Source organism: Bombus impatiens, unplaced genomic scaffold (genome assembly GCF_000188095.3).
Source record: "Bombus impatiens unplaced genomic scaffold, BIMP_2.2 scf_0095, whole genome shotgun sequence".
NCBI classification, from domain to species: Eukaryota; Metazoa; Arthropoda; class Insecta; order Hymenoptera; family Apidae; genus Bombus; species Bombus impatiens.
The window spans coordinates 791833-810295 of record NT_176514.1 but is presented as its reverse complement, the minus strand read 5'-3'; the positions used below and the strand labels follow the sequence as shown (position 1 = coordinate 810295).

General features: G+C 33.6%; 1 protein-coding gene across 5 annotated transcripts in view; it reads right to left on the bottom strand.

Annotated features, from left to right (window-relative positions):
- LOC100749511 (alpha-catulin) overlaps positions 1-18463 on the bottom strand; it is a 68494-nt gene that overhangs the window by 44961 nt on the left and 5070 nt on the right. The window contains exon 2 of one of the 5 annotated variants that reach the window (XM_012394583.3): positions 12001-12061. The exons of 3 other annotated variants lie outside the window; for them this stretch is intronic. In XM_012394583.3, the coding sequence (XP_012250006.1) occupies positions 12001-12015 (15 nt within the window). In that variant the 5' untranslated portion in view covers positions 12016-12061. Of the gene's footprint in view, positions 1-4826; positions 5417-12000; positions 12062-18463 lie in introns of those variants that run through there. One more of the 5 variants, XM_003486006.4, reaches the window with a different exon arrangement.

Sequence of the window (18463 nt, the reverse complement as noted above, 5' to 3'; positions counted from 1 at the left end):
ATATATATATATATATATATATATATATAATATATATATATAATATAATATATATAATATAATATATAATATATATATATATTATATATACATATTATATAAAACATACACACACATATATATAATATATATAATATATACAATATAAAAAACGAATAATTTAATCATACATGATGTACATTCGAGTTAATATCCTGAAAATCCCTGGAAACAAGATTATCTGTTAATTAAAATTCTCTAGAAATTTAGGCTCTCTTTATTCTAGGTGTACTAACGTATTCGTCGATGTTCTTGTAAAGAGAAACCTGGCTTGTCACTAAGATGACAATTTTGCATGATGCTCCTGTTCACGATACTGCTATGTAAACAAAGATACAGCGTGCAGGGTTAACGTAATCCGTTTATCCATGATTGGATTCCAAGTGATTCCATAGATATGCCACGGAAAACGATTCGCCGTCGCTATAACGACCTGTACCTCGCTGAAATCGATGCCTCTGACGATTCGATGAAATCGTATTGTAAATGATGTGATCATTAACATGTGACAGTTCATTCGAAAGGGTTGGATTATCAAATCTATACGTTAATATCGTAGAAATATTAGGAATTTATCGATCGATGATCAAAGATACTTTGATTCTTTGTTCGTGACAGTATCTGAATTGTTTTGTAACAAAAGCTGATATCAGCGAGAATATTTTCGACATCGTTATGTAGAAAAACATCTCTATATTCTTTAATAAAACAGGATTACTTCTAAATTAATTTTGAATATATAACACAACGCTACTTTTATCGTTTTATCTGGATTTAAAAAGGAATACAGAAATTGTCGTGAGGATTGGTGGAATATTTTTAAAGCGATCAGATTTCTTTTCAGACGTGTATAAGAATAACTTCAGATCGAAAAAACCTTATGCTCAACTTATCGGAGGAGAGATTACATTGCGAATATCTTGAAACATTATACAAACAGTCAATTGATGTCAATTTCTAATTTAATTACTTTAACGAAAATGGATAATTAGAACTTCATAATGAACTATTTAGAAACTAACTACCTCGTTAAGTAATTGTCACTTTGAAAATGTAGGATATAAAACATTTATGTAATTATATCGTCTAGATGTAACAATTATAAAACGTTCAATATAAGTATTGTTACTTAAGAATAACGACCAGCTTCATAGACTATAAAGAAACGATAACGGGTTAAACGGATATTTCTTTACGAATATAACTCTCTATTATTTACATTCTTTTAAATAATATTCTTCTACGTTTCATATCATGTAATATCTACTCTCTAGATTACCGTTAATTTTTCGAATGTAAAATAGCGACAAAATGTATTCAGTTAAGTAATTAATAAGATAAGAGTTTAGAATGTGAATGTATTATAGATACGATGCAAGCCGGAAGGCATCCTAAGCCGAAAAGGAATAGTTATAACAAAAAAATAAATAAATAAACAAAATGAATAGTAGGCTTATAAAAATATAAAATAAAAAAAAACTTATTAATAATAAAACTCATAAAACTTACAACTTATGAGAATAAGTTACGATAGGGTAGAATTCCTTTTATCGTATCCCGCTATTTCTAAGTAAAGATTCTTTACGATATCACTAGACAATTCCGTTCTATATTTAAATTTATCGAAAACTTGTGTGTTACGAGTAGATCGATCAGTGCCTATCAACGAAAAATTATAGAAACGCGTAAATATGTATCGATACACGAGAAAAGAATATTCAAACTTAATAATTCAATAATTCAAATATTAATTAGCCTTACGTGTTCTAAATAATAAAGTATCGTGAGAAACTTGATTTGGTTTTGCACGCAACATGTAAATTTTTTACTTGATAAAAGTAATAAATGCGTTCGTTTTAATAAATTGTACATATAAAAGAAGAATAAATATTTCAAATTATATCGTATTTAACCACTTGGAAATTGTATAGAATATAGTGTCATTTTCCGTTGTTCTCGAAATAAAATGACAACAACAAAGATCGAGCATTAGAACATGTTGGACATAGGGTCTAATAATTTTTCTCGATATGAAAAATATTTATTTGCTATGTCCCCGAGAGAAAGTAATAAGTAGGGTTTAATGGTAGACTTGGTACGAAATTCGCTTCACCGAGATGACTTTGCCACACCAGCATAAGTTGCCTTTTCTCAAGGAGAAAAGACACAGAATAGCGGAGAAAGGGCGGTTTCCTCCGTTGCGGATTCTCCCTAAAAGTGAGAGGGTTCGAGTGTTGGTCGAATCCAGATAGCGGCTGACGAATCTATGAGAACAGTGTTGCGAATAGTGCTTAAAGATACATTTAATCAAATTTTCACCATTATTCCCACGATATGAAGATTCACGATGTAATCAATGGTAGATCAACTAGCATAATTATAAAAAATTTTTTAATTCTCCATTTTGCAGCATTTTGAAGCAAATTGTACTTTTCTATCGGTATAAATTATCTTAAGCTCGGAGAGAAATACGAAAGAATCGTTGTTAATATAAAAATGAATGATCGGCACATAGAACTTCTTCCAAAATACTTCGACGGAATTCGCATCGTTGAAAGTTGTTGAAATATTCATAGTTGATTGGATTTTCATCGCATCGATGACTACAGATATCTCTTTTAATGTGATCTCGCGATCACTATCAAATCATGTTCATTTCACGTACATCTCGTCCCTTGTTGAAATTCAAAATGTTAGCTGTGTCGCAAGTTGAAATTAGAACTAAATAAATCTTTTATCGCGGTAGATACTATAATATCCTCAAAGACAAAGTTATCTTAGATACGAAACGCGATAATATTGACCACAATTCTAAGCGAAAAAGGATTGATAGTTCTAGATTGGAGGTGGAGATTAAGAACGAAAATTGGACGGAAATTACGACGAAACTGCTCGGAAACTGAACTTTCCTCTGAAACAAGATATTCCGTTACCAAGATCGGTAGAATTAGGAAAGCACCTATTTCGTACACTTCGATTTCAAATTCTTAGAATGTTACACCAATCAAAAGATAGCTTAGAGACGTCGTTATTTTGCAGAAGCAGGGCCGTCGTTTTATCTTTCTATCTTTCTAGATCAGTTTTCCCACTTTATCTCTTAATCTTGTTTATTTCTACTTTTTTCTTTCGGTTTTTTTATTTGACACACGTTTACTGACAAAGTGATGCATCGCATACTTTATGTTCTTTATGATACGTCTAACAGATTTCCGTTAAAATACGGAATTTCTAATAGAATGTTTGTGAATGAAAGTTTCACGGAATTGAAAATATCACAGAATTTTTAAAAATCAGTATGACTTACATATAACATAATATATTACATAGATCGCTTCGTAAATTTTGTTGTTTTTTATTATCGATTTTCAACTAAGTATTGTTACCTATTGCTATCATTAGCCATACCATTTTATACCATACTATTTTGTAGTTGTCTATTTTCTCAGTTGGTATTTAATTTACGATAAATGCAAACTTCAATAAGGCTAGGAGGCTAAAAGAATAATAGAAACCGAAGATTCAAAGCAAGAGCATTTGCGAAAATATTAATTAGGAACATTGTTTTTGAAATCGCGGTAGGGGAATGTTGATTAACAAATTTTAATCGAGCTCCAAGTCATTGAGATTTTAGCAAATTTAGAAAAATTGCTTCCTAAATGACAGGGCTGAAGGAGAATATATCAGTAATCGAACTCGTAATCCTCTAGTCTTAATCCTTTATTTCATGTCAAATTTCTGATAAAGAAACAAAACCTATGAAACTACATAATAATCGAATTGAAAGAATTCCTCTTGCTCGCAAAACAGTTTCATTTCTTATCGTATGTTACGATAATCATGATCAGATGTAATAATTCAGTTTAGTCGTGGACTGTATCGAGGATTCAGCAAGAATTTATCGAGAAAATTTTACCTAAGCGATGGTTTCAAAGCTGTTCTACCATTCTAGCTTGTTTTCTCACTCTTGTGTAAATGCTTAAGGGAATTATATTTTTAGATCAATCATCGCGTTCCATTCCAAAATGAACGTTATCGTTACTGGACTTGTTGCTGGTTTCAAATTCATACGAAAAATATTTTAACTTAATTATGTTGGGGAAAGAACAATACGAAGATTATTTATTTTCAATCTATTAAATAAAATATTAGTTTAAGTTGACAAAGAAACATCGCACTTTCGCGCAAAGATCTGCTTTGTGTTGCGACCGTTTGATATAGATGCAATGATAATGATCGTATAACCATCGCGAATTAATTATAGAGATTTGAGATGACCTTTCTGCGATTCTTTTTATCGGTGGAAATCATAAAGGACAGTAAAAATGCTGTTGCTTATTTCGTTAATGTAATCTCCAATCTTTAGAGTATTATTCGATTATATGCTATTCAAAATTTTTTGATCACAGTTAATGGAAGATATATGTTTCTAGTAATTGTGTTCATAAGAGAGAAAATAAGGTTTTCTCTCAGATATAAAATGAAATACTTTGAAAAAGAAATATCACTTGCTTGTGTGGTACTTGGACGCATTAGCTCTTATCTTAAAATTGCTCGTAATATTTTTATTTTTTAAAAACGATCGGAAAACATTCGAAACTTTATCGATTCTTATAATTTCGTTTCAATTTTTGCGACATATTTTTTGAAAACACATGTTTATCGATTTATCACGATTTCCACTTAGACTTCGCCGATACAACTCGATCTTTGTTCGACGTATCACGAAACAATGGAAATTTCGATGCAGCAGATTAAAAGCAAAGTAACTAGATTATCGTAAAACATACCTGACGATCAGGAATCATGTCACAGTCGTACATGCTTCTGTCACGTCGATAGAATGCGGCAGGCATGTAGGCAATTATAAATGACGATCAGGCTCGAACAATTTCTTTCCCTTGTTTTATTATTTACGATTTAATATCTACTTTTATCTTTCTATATATATTACGAACTCTTTTTATTATTATTCCTGTCGATTTGTCTGGTCGTTCTCTCGCTAATTTCTTTCTCTCTGTCTTTTTCTCACTCACACTCTTTGTTTCTATCTTACTCTCGGTATGATCAAAATATACTATGAATCATCAACATCGTTAAGATATGTATGCTTTCCATTTATATATATGCATATATACATATATATAGATAGATATACAGATATATATATGTATGTATATTCATATATAGATTTCTATATATAGAGATATTTAATCTCTCTCGGTGCAGGTGATGTCGTTCGTTAACAAGTGTGTTCTCTGCTTCTTCGTTAGAATTACGATAATTTTTACAAAAATCTCTTTGCTTCGCTAATATGACCAGTTCCGGAAAAAATGGGCTCGGCTTTCGAGCCGAAGAAAAACAAAAATAGACGTTTATGTGTGTACACACACACACACACACACACACATATATATATATATGTATATCTGCAGGAAGATCACTGTTTTTAGGCTACTGCCACAGGCTCAGGACTTGTCTCCGACGAAGAGTAGTACGACGAACCCCACTTTTAAAGTTTGTCGTCGCCCTTCAAACGGGGTTCATGATCCGCAACACGCAGCGAACTAACTTTCCACTGGTAACTTCTCTTGCGTTTTAACAGTTTGCCGTCCACTAGATAGCACGATGCCAGATTAGCGTGAACCGGTTACCAGATTTTCACATGATAATGAAAGGGCATTGGTTAGGCCTCGTTCTTTCTCTCCTATGATTCAAGATGAAACGACCAAGTCATTGACGATATCGCGAGTCGTCCAAGTTTTGCCCAATCGATTTCCCACCGATCACAATACCAACGGAATTCTTCGTTTCTCAGAAATGGTGTCAGACATCAGTGGCCGAATATCCTCGACTTCCGTCGGCTATGATAACATTTCAAGTAATCTCGAACCTCTATTTATTGAATCCCTAAACAACGGTTTCGCAAGATCGTAGGTTGCGGAGTCTCGATTGGTATTTTTCGAAGCAGCGAATCTTTTTTGCAGGAAGGAAACTGGCACAAGGCTTAACTCCCTTCACGGGCCATAATCTCTGTTTGCCACGCAATTCTTCGTCAGCCGATCGTGAGACAGTTATTCCTCGTTTCTTTTACGGTGTAACGCCTGGTTTTGTTCGTTTCCTTCTGTAACTGTGCCGTGTGATATAGAGGGACGAAGCGACGACGGAGGAGCAGCGGAGCGACGAGAACGGCGATGACGACGATGAGGAACAAATTGAAAACGAAGTCGGCGGTGACGATGACGACAAAAACGACAAAGATGAAGACGATGACCACTCGTTGCGTGTGTGCGGCACGGTCTCTCGCGTACGCGTGTACACAGTGTGAGTAGACATGTGGGTGCCTCTGCGCGGTTGGTGTTTCCTACTTGTGCGCCCGCGTACGTCTCCTCTCCTTATATTATGTATGTTATATTTTTCTCTCCGTATGAGTATATTTTTATGTATCATATATACAAATACACCGCGCGTCGTGGCGAATTGTTTTATGCGTGTGTAGACTCATATGTGCAGAAGAGCCGTGTCCACGAGTGTATGGCTTGTATCTGCGTATCCAAGAATATGCGTATGTGTGCATGTATGTATGTATGTATGTATGTATGTATGAATGTCGTGTGTCGAGTGTGCTGCGAGAACGACAGACAGAGCGCGTGTCGCTTCGAGAAACAGGTACCGGCCTGTCGAGTGCCTAGGGGAAGACTGGACTGGAAACCGACACGGTGGCAGCAGGACCACGGGGGCGAGGGTGTTTCTCCCTCCTCCATACCCTCTCTCCCTCTGTCGATGTTTCTCCGCCCTCCGTGTGCCTTCCGTGTGCCCTCGCTGCTTCCTCTCTTCGTTACTGGTGCGCTTCCTCTCTTGTTCTCTCTCCCTTTCTCTCGTGGTCTCTGCGTGAAACGTTGGAGCACAGGCGCGCTGACTCTCTCCACCGACCGACAATCAATACGTCGGCAGGCCCGCACTTTCGCCCGCGAAATCGTAATTTTCACAGTTCCATCGTTCTTCCAGTTTCCGTTTACCGATTCCCTTCTGCGTCGCTGGGATTCATCTTCGTTTTCCCATCGTCCTCCACCACCGACCATTTTCTATACCAGATTTCCACGTTCAACGTGTCTATCGTGATTATATAGACTGGAATCTTACCTCATTTTTTTATTTTTTTCACTTTTTTATTATCTTTTTTCTTTTCCGCAATACCCACTCGAGCGTAAAAGCGCGGGAATTTCTTGGTTACGGATCGACGGCGACGAGGATAGGAACATTTGCACCGCCAGTTTCGAATCTTTTGTTGGTTCGTCGACAATAGTCAGGCTTGGTTGTCGTTAATTTTTCTCAATATCGATCTTTTACCTCGATATCGCCTTCGGTACACTCGAATCTTCGATCGAACCGAATACCGAAATTTGAACGCTGGTTCGACCTATATTTCTTTCTTTTGGTCGGGAGATACGATAGGCGTTGTACGTTGTATAAAATTACATTTGCGTATATCGGTGAAGGGAAATAATTTTGACAATAAGCTATTTTCTATGCGACTAAGCACATTCTGTTCTTAATACCATTCCTGTAAGCAATTTGTCCAAAAGGAAATATGAACAATAAAGTCGCAAAAAATCTTTATTAATCGACATCGCGCAGAGGATCGTCGTATAAATTATACAAAACCATAATTCTTATTTATGCAACTCGTGCTCGTAAATCTGAAGCTGCAGTTCTTCACATGTTCGATGAAAATCTGATGACAGATATTCGATTATCGAACCATTAAGAGCATTTTGCACCACTGGCGTGAGTCAACCAAAGATAAACCATTTTGCTCGCTGATTTTTTCTTATCACAAATTTTCTATAGGCGATACGGATAACTTAAGATGATATTAAGATATCAATATGAAACGAAAGCGCGCGTTTAACGCTGTTTGGCTCGACTTTCGTTGGTACAAACTAATTATTATCGAGTCCGCCTATTACTAGCACTTGTTTGATGATGATTTAATCGTTTAGGAAATCAAACAAGTTTGAAAACGAATTAATCTAGATGACGACTTAAATAAAGCTTTTAAAAAGTTCTGCGATCAATTTGAAGCTCGAATAACTTTCAGACTGGTATGTAGTATATACTAGTATATATAGTATATAGTATAATTTTAACAATTATTTAAAACGGTCGAAATATGTTGACTTCATTTCCTGGCAAAACAATATCGATTTTTTTCGTGCTAATGTACAATTTCAAATCGCTCACGCATTACTATTTGTAATAGATTGAGATTACTACCTTTTACGTTTTTTTCCAAAATTGGTTAATTTACATTCAGCTTCGCTCAAAAGCTTCTTAAATTTAAATGTACCTACCATGTAGGAAAGTATCGGAACATAACAGTGAGTTTTCTCATCGTTGCCCGTACAGATAAATAGGATTTTAAATAGCAGCAAAAGTAGCGAATTTATCTAATAATTTCTATACAAGAAGCGTCTTTATGAAGCAGCGTTAGATAATATTGCTAGAGAACGGGAATTACTATAAGACCAGGAAGTGCTATATTATTATAATCATGGAACAGCGATCTTATATATCTCCTTGCAAGGATAAAATGAAATCGTAGAAGCCAAGCGTTGGGAAGGAGATTTCGCCGCAATGAAATACGAAGGGAGCATGACGTAGAGTTAAAAATATATTTTGCGAATGGCGGGAAAAGAAATCACATGCAAAAAAGCTAGAAATTCAAGTTTAGTCTCTTTAAATTACACGAACTAATCGTGTATACCGTCACCATATAAATTACCAAATCCGTTCTGCTTCTTCTTTTATTTTTCTCCTTTCATGTTGAAGTTAAATACGAATAAAAGAGAAAAGAAATTTATAAAGTCGTAATACACAATAATACGTTTTTCAAGCATTTTCTTTGACGATAACACATTCAGAGATATAAACAAAATTTCATTTACATTTTAAAATTGGTACAGGAAATCAATCTGTACAATTCAGTAGAAAGAGATTGTGCGTGATCGGACATATGCAGTTACAAGATTCATACGAGACGCAGTGTTTGAAAATTTAACACATTTTTTTCTGTCTAGTTTGAAAAATTGATTTTTAAAATATATCTAAAATTATTCGGCTTTTAAAGAATGGTTCAACTAAGAAATGACGTATTTTTATCATTCTCTTTCTTTTCGATGTAAAAAGGTAATGAAAAAATACGTATCAAATATCTTCCGTAAAACAACATCACATACAAATAGATTCCATCATACTTTCACACTTACAAAGCTTCTCTTTCTCTCTTTTATAATTTCCAATATATGTATTTCGTTACAATACTTTTGTATTGTTCTCATTATAGGATCTTGTTTGTTATTTCGATAAGAGAAAAAATGGATCCTGTACAATTGGACCGGTAAAGAAATTTCAGAAAAGAAAGCGAAGCTAAACGCCAAAATGAGACAAAAGCAGTAGGATTTGCAGAAGATGAACACTAAGCAGGAAACGTGACTGTTGTACATATTTGCGGTAGCCTTACGGCTCGAAGGTTTCTTCCACTTGTGGAAGCACGCGAGAAATAAGAAAAGAGTTTTCAGAGAACACTCTATCGTAAAACTAACGCTTTTATTGTAATTCATCGCAAACGATAATGTCTTTTCTCTTTTACGATAACAAGAAATTCAATTTTTTTGCATCTATCGAGGATTAATATTTTAGATCCAGCTGCTACTCGATTATACAGTAAAAAATACATAAATAGAAAATATTTTTCGGAGTAGTAATGAATCAGAAGATGTGAACTTTGCAGGTCTCGTAGGGAGTAGGAAGTCGGTTTTTGTTTGATTTTGGTTTTGATGATGGAGTGCCAATGTATCTGCATCGACTAGATATGTACGTACCGTGTCATATGAAAGATTAGAAGAAGCAAATACCTTAAAAGAAGTCATCGAAAACGTCTTTCCACGGAAATCTATGTGCGATACTTTCCTACACACTTCGCACGACACGTGAGAGAAAACGAGAAATTCTACGCAACTGGCTTACCTATCATTTCTACTTGATTAAGAAGAAGGTACATATTGTGCGGAATAAACTTAATACCGTTTTATATAGGTACGTGCAAACTGTCATGTTAGCCATCTTCAGAACTTTTATTAACAATTTTAATAATGCATAATACGTGAGGTGAGTCGATCAACCTTAAAGCGAATAAATTGAAGTTGCATTTGAGAAAAACATTTCATATGCTCCAACTTAATATTACGAGTAATATTTAATTAACTTTCCAGGGTAACAAACAGCTATGAGCTTTGCATTCGCACTTTCATTTTCCGAATTTCTACTGCATATATGTAATATGTATATTATACGGTGCCACGGCAGCTCCTTTTTATGGACTTCTTATAGTTATAACATACTTCAGATGTGTCACATATAGTCGATGTTTTATGTGTCACTAGGAAAATAATTAATGGAGCACGACTTCGAATCGCCAATTAATGAGATACTTATTCACAGGAAAACCCTTCGATTTAATCCTTTTCGAAGAATTTACTGTTTGCGATCAGTGCTCTTTTGCCCACTGTACTGCATTGGCTAATTTGTACGAAGAACAAAAAGGAAAAGCTTTCGCCTTTAACAAGAAGCAATTTTTATAATGAAATTTCCCTCAAGCAAGACAATGGACGCATTGAATTGTATGATAATTTGAGGGAACATCGTTTGGAAACGGGACGTGCTCTTAACGGAATTTTACTTTTTTATTACATAGATCTTATGTTCTAAATAAAAGAAAAGGAAAGGAATGAAGAGGAAGGAAAAGAAAGGAAAGGAAAGGACAGTAACAAAGAAACGAAAGTAAAGAAATAGTTAAAACGGTTGTAGAAAAGAACGCAAAAGTAATTATAATAATAAGAATCGACAGGATGTTAGGTCGGAAGAATATTTAATAGATATTCAGCTATTTGTTATAACTCTGTCAAAAATTGCAATTTCACGTAGTATAAAACGTACGTAAAAGTTCCATTTGATCAAGTTACGAAATTACACTAAGAAAATCGAATTTAAGGGTTTTTACGAGTATGTCTTTGAAAACATATTCTTAAAAGAAATTAAAAGTTGAAAACTTTTTTCAAGAGAATTCAAATACCTGTTCTTCTAATTTGATTTTATATTACTGTTAGACATTACTGCTAGGTATGTTAGAAAAAAATATCGTTACACGAACAACGACTATTAAAAGTTAATGATACGAATTCTATTTCAAAATTGAGAATTTTCGGCCACTTTACAATTACGACACGACTTGCGTCGAAGTAAATTTCAAAGACATAAAATTTGAGAGGACAAAAGAGGAAATTAATATTTAAAAGTTGTACTACTTCACCGAGGAGCATCGAGAAATCTCTCCGACGAAAGAAGCGATTGTCCTTCCGACGCATCTAGCGAGTGAATACTCGAAACTCTCCAACTCTAACGTAATATAACGTAACAGTATAGCAAACCGAGCTTTATATTGAAATCATGCTTCGTTCGTCAGATAGACTACTCGAACAAAAGTAGCGAAAACAAAAATATTCGATAATATATTAGAAAAACACAAATATGGCGATACAACGGTTACAATTTTCTCCCTCTTTTTTCTAATCATACACAACAATCGACAATTAACGCTTTCTACGGATCTCTATGCCAATGTAACAAACCATTTCCAACCATTTATGCTTTGTTATTCTTTTTCGTCTCTAATTACATCGATCTAGAACAGTATTGCAACAAATTTTTGCGAAAGCTTGGAAAGAAATATTCAGTTGAATTCGGTTTTCTGTCTATTCCTTTCTTTCTTTCTCTTTCTCTAATACGTACACGTAAACAACATCATTGGATAATACCTCTAATCATCTAGATAATTCTAATAGTGTTACACCACATGTAGGTAGCGATTATGTATCGGTGGAACAATGTCCACTAAAAACTTACCATGGAAGAACCCATTATACCTACGAACTCAATTCGCCTGTCGAAGATTGAGAAGAAGTGCCTAGAACACATATATCGTACATTCACGTTGAGTGAAAAATCATGATCTCGTGCAACCGCGCTGATTTCTTGTTCGTTCTACTTTCTAGCGTAAAAACAAAAGCGACGCTATTTTCCCCTGTACGGTATTTCTGGCCGTCGTCGCGTCGCGTTGCGGCACGGCGCGTTGCACCACAGAGCATGAGTTTTGATTTTATTTTCGCGACGAGGATTTCGACATTCTCCAGAAATAACGTCGTATATCCCTTCCGAAATTCGCCATAATGTGAAATGATATTACCCCAGTATATCTTTGCCGCGTTATCATTGAATAATATTTACGATATTATTATTACGTGGAAATACACACTCGAGATACGTCAAATATTTCATACGAGACAAGTGATGTGATACCTAATAAAGTAGTCTTCCCTGTGGAAATGGAGGGCAATAAAGTATGAAGGGAAGATGTCGCGAGAAAGTTTCATTATAAAAATATTAATCGCCGTAGTAAAAGGATTCTTACATTTAGTACTTGCTTCATGTACCGAAACATGAATATATTTTTGCAATTTACACTTACTCGTGCTCTTTTCTGTTAACATGGTAAAATGCTATTAAAATATTCCGCTAGAAATAATACCGAAGAAGCAAACAGCTGAACATTTTTTTTCAAAGTCAAGAACAAATTGCATCTAAAGAGAAAAAACGTTAACGGTCAAGGCTTCGAAGAATTGAAGAGTGAAAATGCAAAATTCAACTCGTCTTGGGAAAATTTATTCGCGATAAAAAATGGAATACGAATTTCATCGGATAAATCTCGTATATCCAGAATCGTTCAAAGTTTATACCGGCACTGATGATGTTCTGATAAATGAGCCAAGAGTATGAAGTACGAACGAAACATAAGAAAGTTTCGAGTTTTCTTTTTCTAGGCGACTCACTTCGCGAAACGAGACGATCAAATTTGACATTTTTTTTGTTTGATATGTTTGTCATCAACGAACACAAACCTGCTATTATTGTGTAAGATAAATCACATTTTTCTTTCTCCGTTGCCTTCTCTTCATTTTATCAATATCCCTTTGTTTCCTCGTTTACTTTTGTTCCATAGCTTATTCATTGCACCACTATCACGCAGAAGAGAAATCAGGCCGTTTCGTTCTTCAGAAACGTCGTCCTAAATAAGACGTCCAAGGAAAGGATTACGTTCTTGAAATTCTGATTACACTATTGACTCTTGTAAAAATAAATAAAGCAATAAATAAATCTTGAAAAATATTCTAAACGATCATTTGGAAATCGACGAAAATTCTTTAGTAAATCTTTTTCGATTAAATAGTTTGAAAAAGACATTATTGCTCGTAAAGTTATACCGGCCGTGTAATTACGAAAAAGGAAATGTCGACAAAATTTTATTTCTTCTCTTGCACTGAAATTTTAGTCACAGGAAATGGTGCCGAATTATCGTTGGACGTGAAAATGAGGATGTAAAAGTTTGCTTAGTGAAGAAGGGAGCTAAAGACTATTTTAAAATAATTATAACTTCCTGATCCAGAAATTCGTACAACCGTATTTCATAACTTCATATACTATAACATTTATGAAGTTTCCAATGTGAAATTAATTTTACGGGTACCACAATTTGATGTTGTTTCAACAGGCAGTTACCATTAGATAAATGACATTTAATTAAAGCAAAAGATATAAGCACGAACGATACGCCTTTTGCACTGTTCCAAGGAATCTGTGCTCGTTACTATAAAATTAAAATTGTGCAAACTTCGCATAAAAATTTCCAGATTTCCATTTTGTAAATTATAGAGATTGCCCGCGCTATTAAATTTGTAAAAAAATTAAGCGCAAATCGTTACAAATTTGAGCTTCACCATTTAAAATTTAATTTTTATGAAAAATGAGGTTAACAATATTGTAAAATATTAATATACCTACGTAATTTATAAAATATTGCTACCGTATATTATATGCGAATGATTGTAAGAAAGATGAATATTGTAGCGAATACTAGAAAATGCAGGTTTTGATATTAAATACGATGTAAAATGCAAAATTTAACCGTTTTATCGCGTGTCATTGATTTATGCGCGGTTGATGCGGAGTATTATGAAATCTCTGCAGTTTGGAAATTAAAATAACGAAAAACAAACAAGTTTGGTATTTCTCAGTTCGCCAAGAAACTATACAACGGTTTAGATCTCTTTACCCTATTCAGATGCTTTCCTCATTGTCTGTTCCAGTTTATCTCTCGTAATTTATACGTTTCTTCGGTATTTCGCGTTTTCATTGCCAACAAGAGCCAACTTTTTCATTGCGGAATTGGGGAATGTTGCGGTATGTGTAGGTGTATAATTCACTTGATTGTGATCTGTTTTTATCAAAAATTCAGTGGTAAATTGTTATCCTTAAACAATTTCTCAAATTTGAATTTGCAAATACGAAAGAATCATTTGTTGTTTGAATTCCGTGCTAGAGATCATAACAATTCGAATATCGACGAATAAAAGAATAATTGTCAAGAATAGTCTAAAGTCATAATTCAAGTTTTTAATAGTACATTCTTCTAGATATTCATACAGATTCTAGAGATTCATATTATACTCGAATGCTTTGAAATGCAACTAAAAGGTCAGATTAGTTTAACGTTAATATCAAAATAACGTTTCGATAGAAACGAAGTAAAAATTGTATGAAAAATGTTGATGCTGTAATTTAGCATCTTCTGGACATTCCGTTTTAATATTAGATGCAGTGTCAGGTACTCACTCTCGTATCACTTTGAAACTATTAGGTTCACAAAATGAAACAGTTTACATTCAACCACTGATGCTTGTACTTCTCTGCTCTCGATTCGTATCTATCGATTCTATTTCGTTTTTACACTTAACTTAATTACTTTTTATTTTCATTAATTATCGAATACGAGATATAAAAATAAAAAATATATAATAATAATAATATATATATATATATATATATATAATTGGATTGATGAATTTTGAATTTGTCAAATTCGTAATCGATTAAAAGATAACAACGCAAAGATTCCACAGATTTTACTTCTTAATTTACGATTGGCCCATATTTTCTCAGCCTACGAACTTTGTTGCAAACGCTTCGCACTTATGCAATCTCGATCCAGTCTCCTTCAGAAATCCAGACAATGTGAAACGTCGTGAATACGCTTCGGATTTTCATTGAATGATCTTCCCTCAGACGTTATTACGATCGGTAAATCAGTGAACTTTCTCGACAAAGCCACGTCACTTGCTTAGATTTCTCCTTTCTTTTTTTTATTATTCTTTTCTTTCTATCAGAAAGTAGAAGAGAAGATTGGAGCAGGCTGTCTCAAGATGTGACTTTTTATTTTTTATGTAAATTGTGCTACAAATTTTTCGAACCCAATATTTTCGTTATTTTATATCTATTACGAAAGAACTTAATAAGTACAATTTTGATTATTTGTAATCTGCTTTATAAATTTAGTAATAGCATCTTTCCTCTGCTTGTTTAGATTAATAGCGATAATGAAATGTTCTTTCATTTATGTTTATTTGTTCCCCTATTTTTGTTATGACTGGAGATCATGCAAAAGCGTTGTGCAACATAAAATCCTTATACGCCATTCATTTAAGATAAGTAGTAATAAGTAGAAAAGGCTGGTAACTTTTCATTCCAGTACAATGGTCACCGATACGTGCAATTTATTGTGCTGGATCTAACACGACCGATGATAGAAACGACGATGGACGTTTTGAGGTGGTGCGCGTTGAAGATTGAAATTTGTGGTATTTCCTTTTAATGGACTATCACGCTCGAAAAACCGCATTACACTGCTTTTAATATAATTGCTGCGATGCTATAGTCTGTCTAAAGCCTTTTATTGTGGCTAGGCGGTTAAGAAAGATCTCAGTGTTTCCAGTTATGGGACTTACTTCCATTTGATCATGTTTTTAAGCGAAACAAAATCATGTAAGATAAAGAATAGATACCTTTTTATAACTTCATCTTGATTTTGATTATGAAATGGCGATCGAAACGGCTTACAAGAAATGAACCGAGTATTTAATTTATGGGAAACAGATTTTCCTTAAACTTCGTTAACTCGATATGTGCGTTGTAGGTTTCGGAAAGCTCGAATGAGCTTTTGTTGGAATACAATTTTACAAGGGACATACATATATGGTAATCTGATAAACTGAATTTAATTTATATATATGTAGGAAAACAATTGAAAGTATTGGAGACTATCTGAGAAAATTCAGGTTGTTGCTTCGTACATACTTTCGCCATACAACTCGTTTCCTTTGAAACTATTGCAGAAATATCGGCATATCTTTTCTTTTCGTTTTAAATTACATGATATAGACAATTAACTCTGGCATAGTACTAGGATTTTATCATGTTAATGGGGTATGGAATAATTTGAAGTCCAATGTATACGGTGGATATTAACCCTTTTTAGCTTTAGCAAAACGTTAATCAAACTTTCACTATCACTGGATAGATAATATAGACCGACGGTCAATATTAGTTTGTTCAATGACTTCTGACATGTTTGCTTTGCATGCAGACGAAAAATATGTACGTTGCATAAGCAGATATATTACTTCCGAATTATTTGTTGATGGATGTTTACGTAAAACTTTAAAGAATTGTATTAGATCCAAAGTATAAATACAAGGAGGCTACACTGATATCAACTAATTATCTCGTGCAATAAAATCTGTTCTTTGTGGACATATTGTATAAATAAAGGACATTATTGGTTTAATTAGAAATTAATTTGATTCTTCAATGGGAACATCATATTGAATATTACGGGAACCCTGTGCAAATCGTTAAAACTCCAAGGGCAACAGGAACGTGAAAAAACAGAAGGCGGTAATGAAAGTAGTGGGAAGAATTTTAATGAATGATTAAACTTCTTGAGCACATAGCCTCAAGTTGGACTCACTGAAAGTTTCTTATGTATTTCAATTTCATCATTGCTATCATTCTAAATTGCATCATTCTAAACTTTTCATAAATATATCACAAAATGCAAAAGGTAAAATGCTCTAAGGAAATTTCAAACTTTATGCAAAAAGATCAATGATGCTGTAAGCGCAATATAAGCAAAATGAAAGAAATTAGAGTAAAAAATTGTAATGTCTAATGACAGATCTGCAGGTATTTTGCTTAATGATGAAATTAAAAATCGAAACAAGTAAATAAGTACATCCCAGAAGGAAATATTGATTGTGCACAATACGTGACGAAACTACACTTAAACTGAAGAGTCCTCTTGTTGACTAGAAGCTTAAAATTTATTAGTTAAATCTATTAACAATGTAATATATAATAAAGATATACTTTAACTGTCTATAATCTTAATTGATTTGGAATTCGTATACTTATAATATAGCTACGTTTTCTACATTTATTATATTTTCCTATGAATATATACATATATGTATATATATATATATATATATATATATATATAAAGTATTACTTATATATAAATTATTTTTTAAAGTAAAATTCGAGCACTTGATCGGGAATAGACAAAATTTGCAAAATTGGGATCGTTTCAATAAAATCATTTAATTACCGTTGTATTATACATCATTATTAAATTTTCTAAAATGTTTGAGGTTTATAGTGACTTTGCCGAGGATCTTAACGCCAATGACTGCTTTTTGAGGTCGTAAATCACAGTTCACTGCGCACACATGTCGGGAAAAGTTCTGTCTTTCAGTGTCTTCAATCGTTAACATCTGAACGATCGAAAGTACGAAAAGTAATTTTTCAGTGGAAAATTTACCGACAAAGTCACCGCTTAGGATCAGTGGGATTTGGTATGTGCACGAGAAAATTGCTTCTCGTTATTCGGACCTAATCCAGAATCGGTTTGTTGAGAGAGACAGTAGGCCGAAGTATTAACTTTAATACGCACCACTTTAAAACTCCTTTAATGAGAAACATAAATTAAGAATCCGTTTTAAGCAGAAATGTAAATCGTACTTTTAAGCCTATGCGTGTTTATATTGCGTCTTTTGCAAACGACTTTTATGAAATTCCTATTCCAAATTTTTTTGAGCACAACAGACAATGGAGTTTACAATTGAAAAAATCCGGCATATATTTTAAATACATCTTCTTGTATGAATAAAAATAGGAAATGTGTTTCATAAAATCGTATAAAGATGAAGATATAAAGCATAAGCAACCCTGTTTATGTATGAAAACATGAAGGAGATATGTCCGTAGTAAAAGAACATTTTAAGAAGATTTACGACCAAGTTGAATAAGTTTGTTGAAATACTGGCAAAATATCTTTTGAGGTGTTTTAACTCTTTACGGCACCATTTATCTGTCAGAGTTTCTCGTATATATATATATATATATATATATATATATA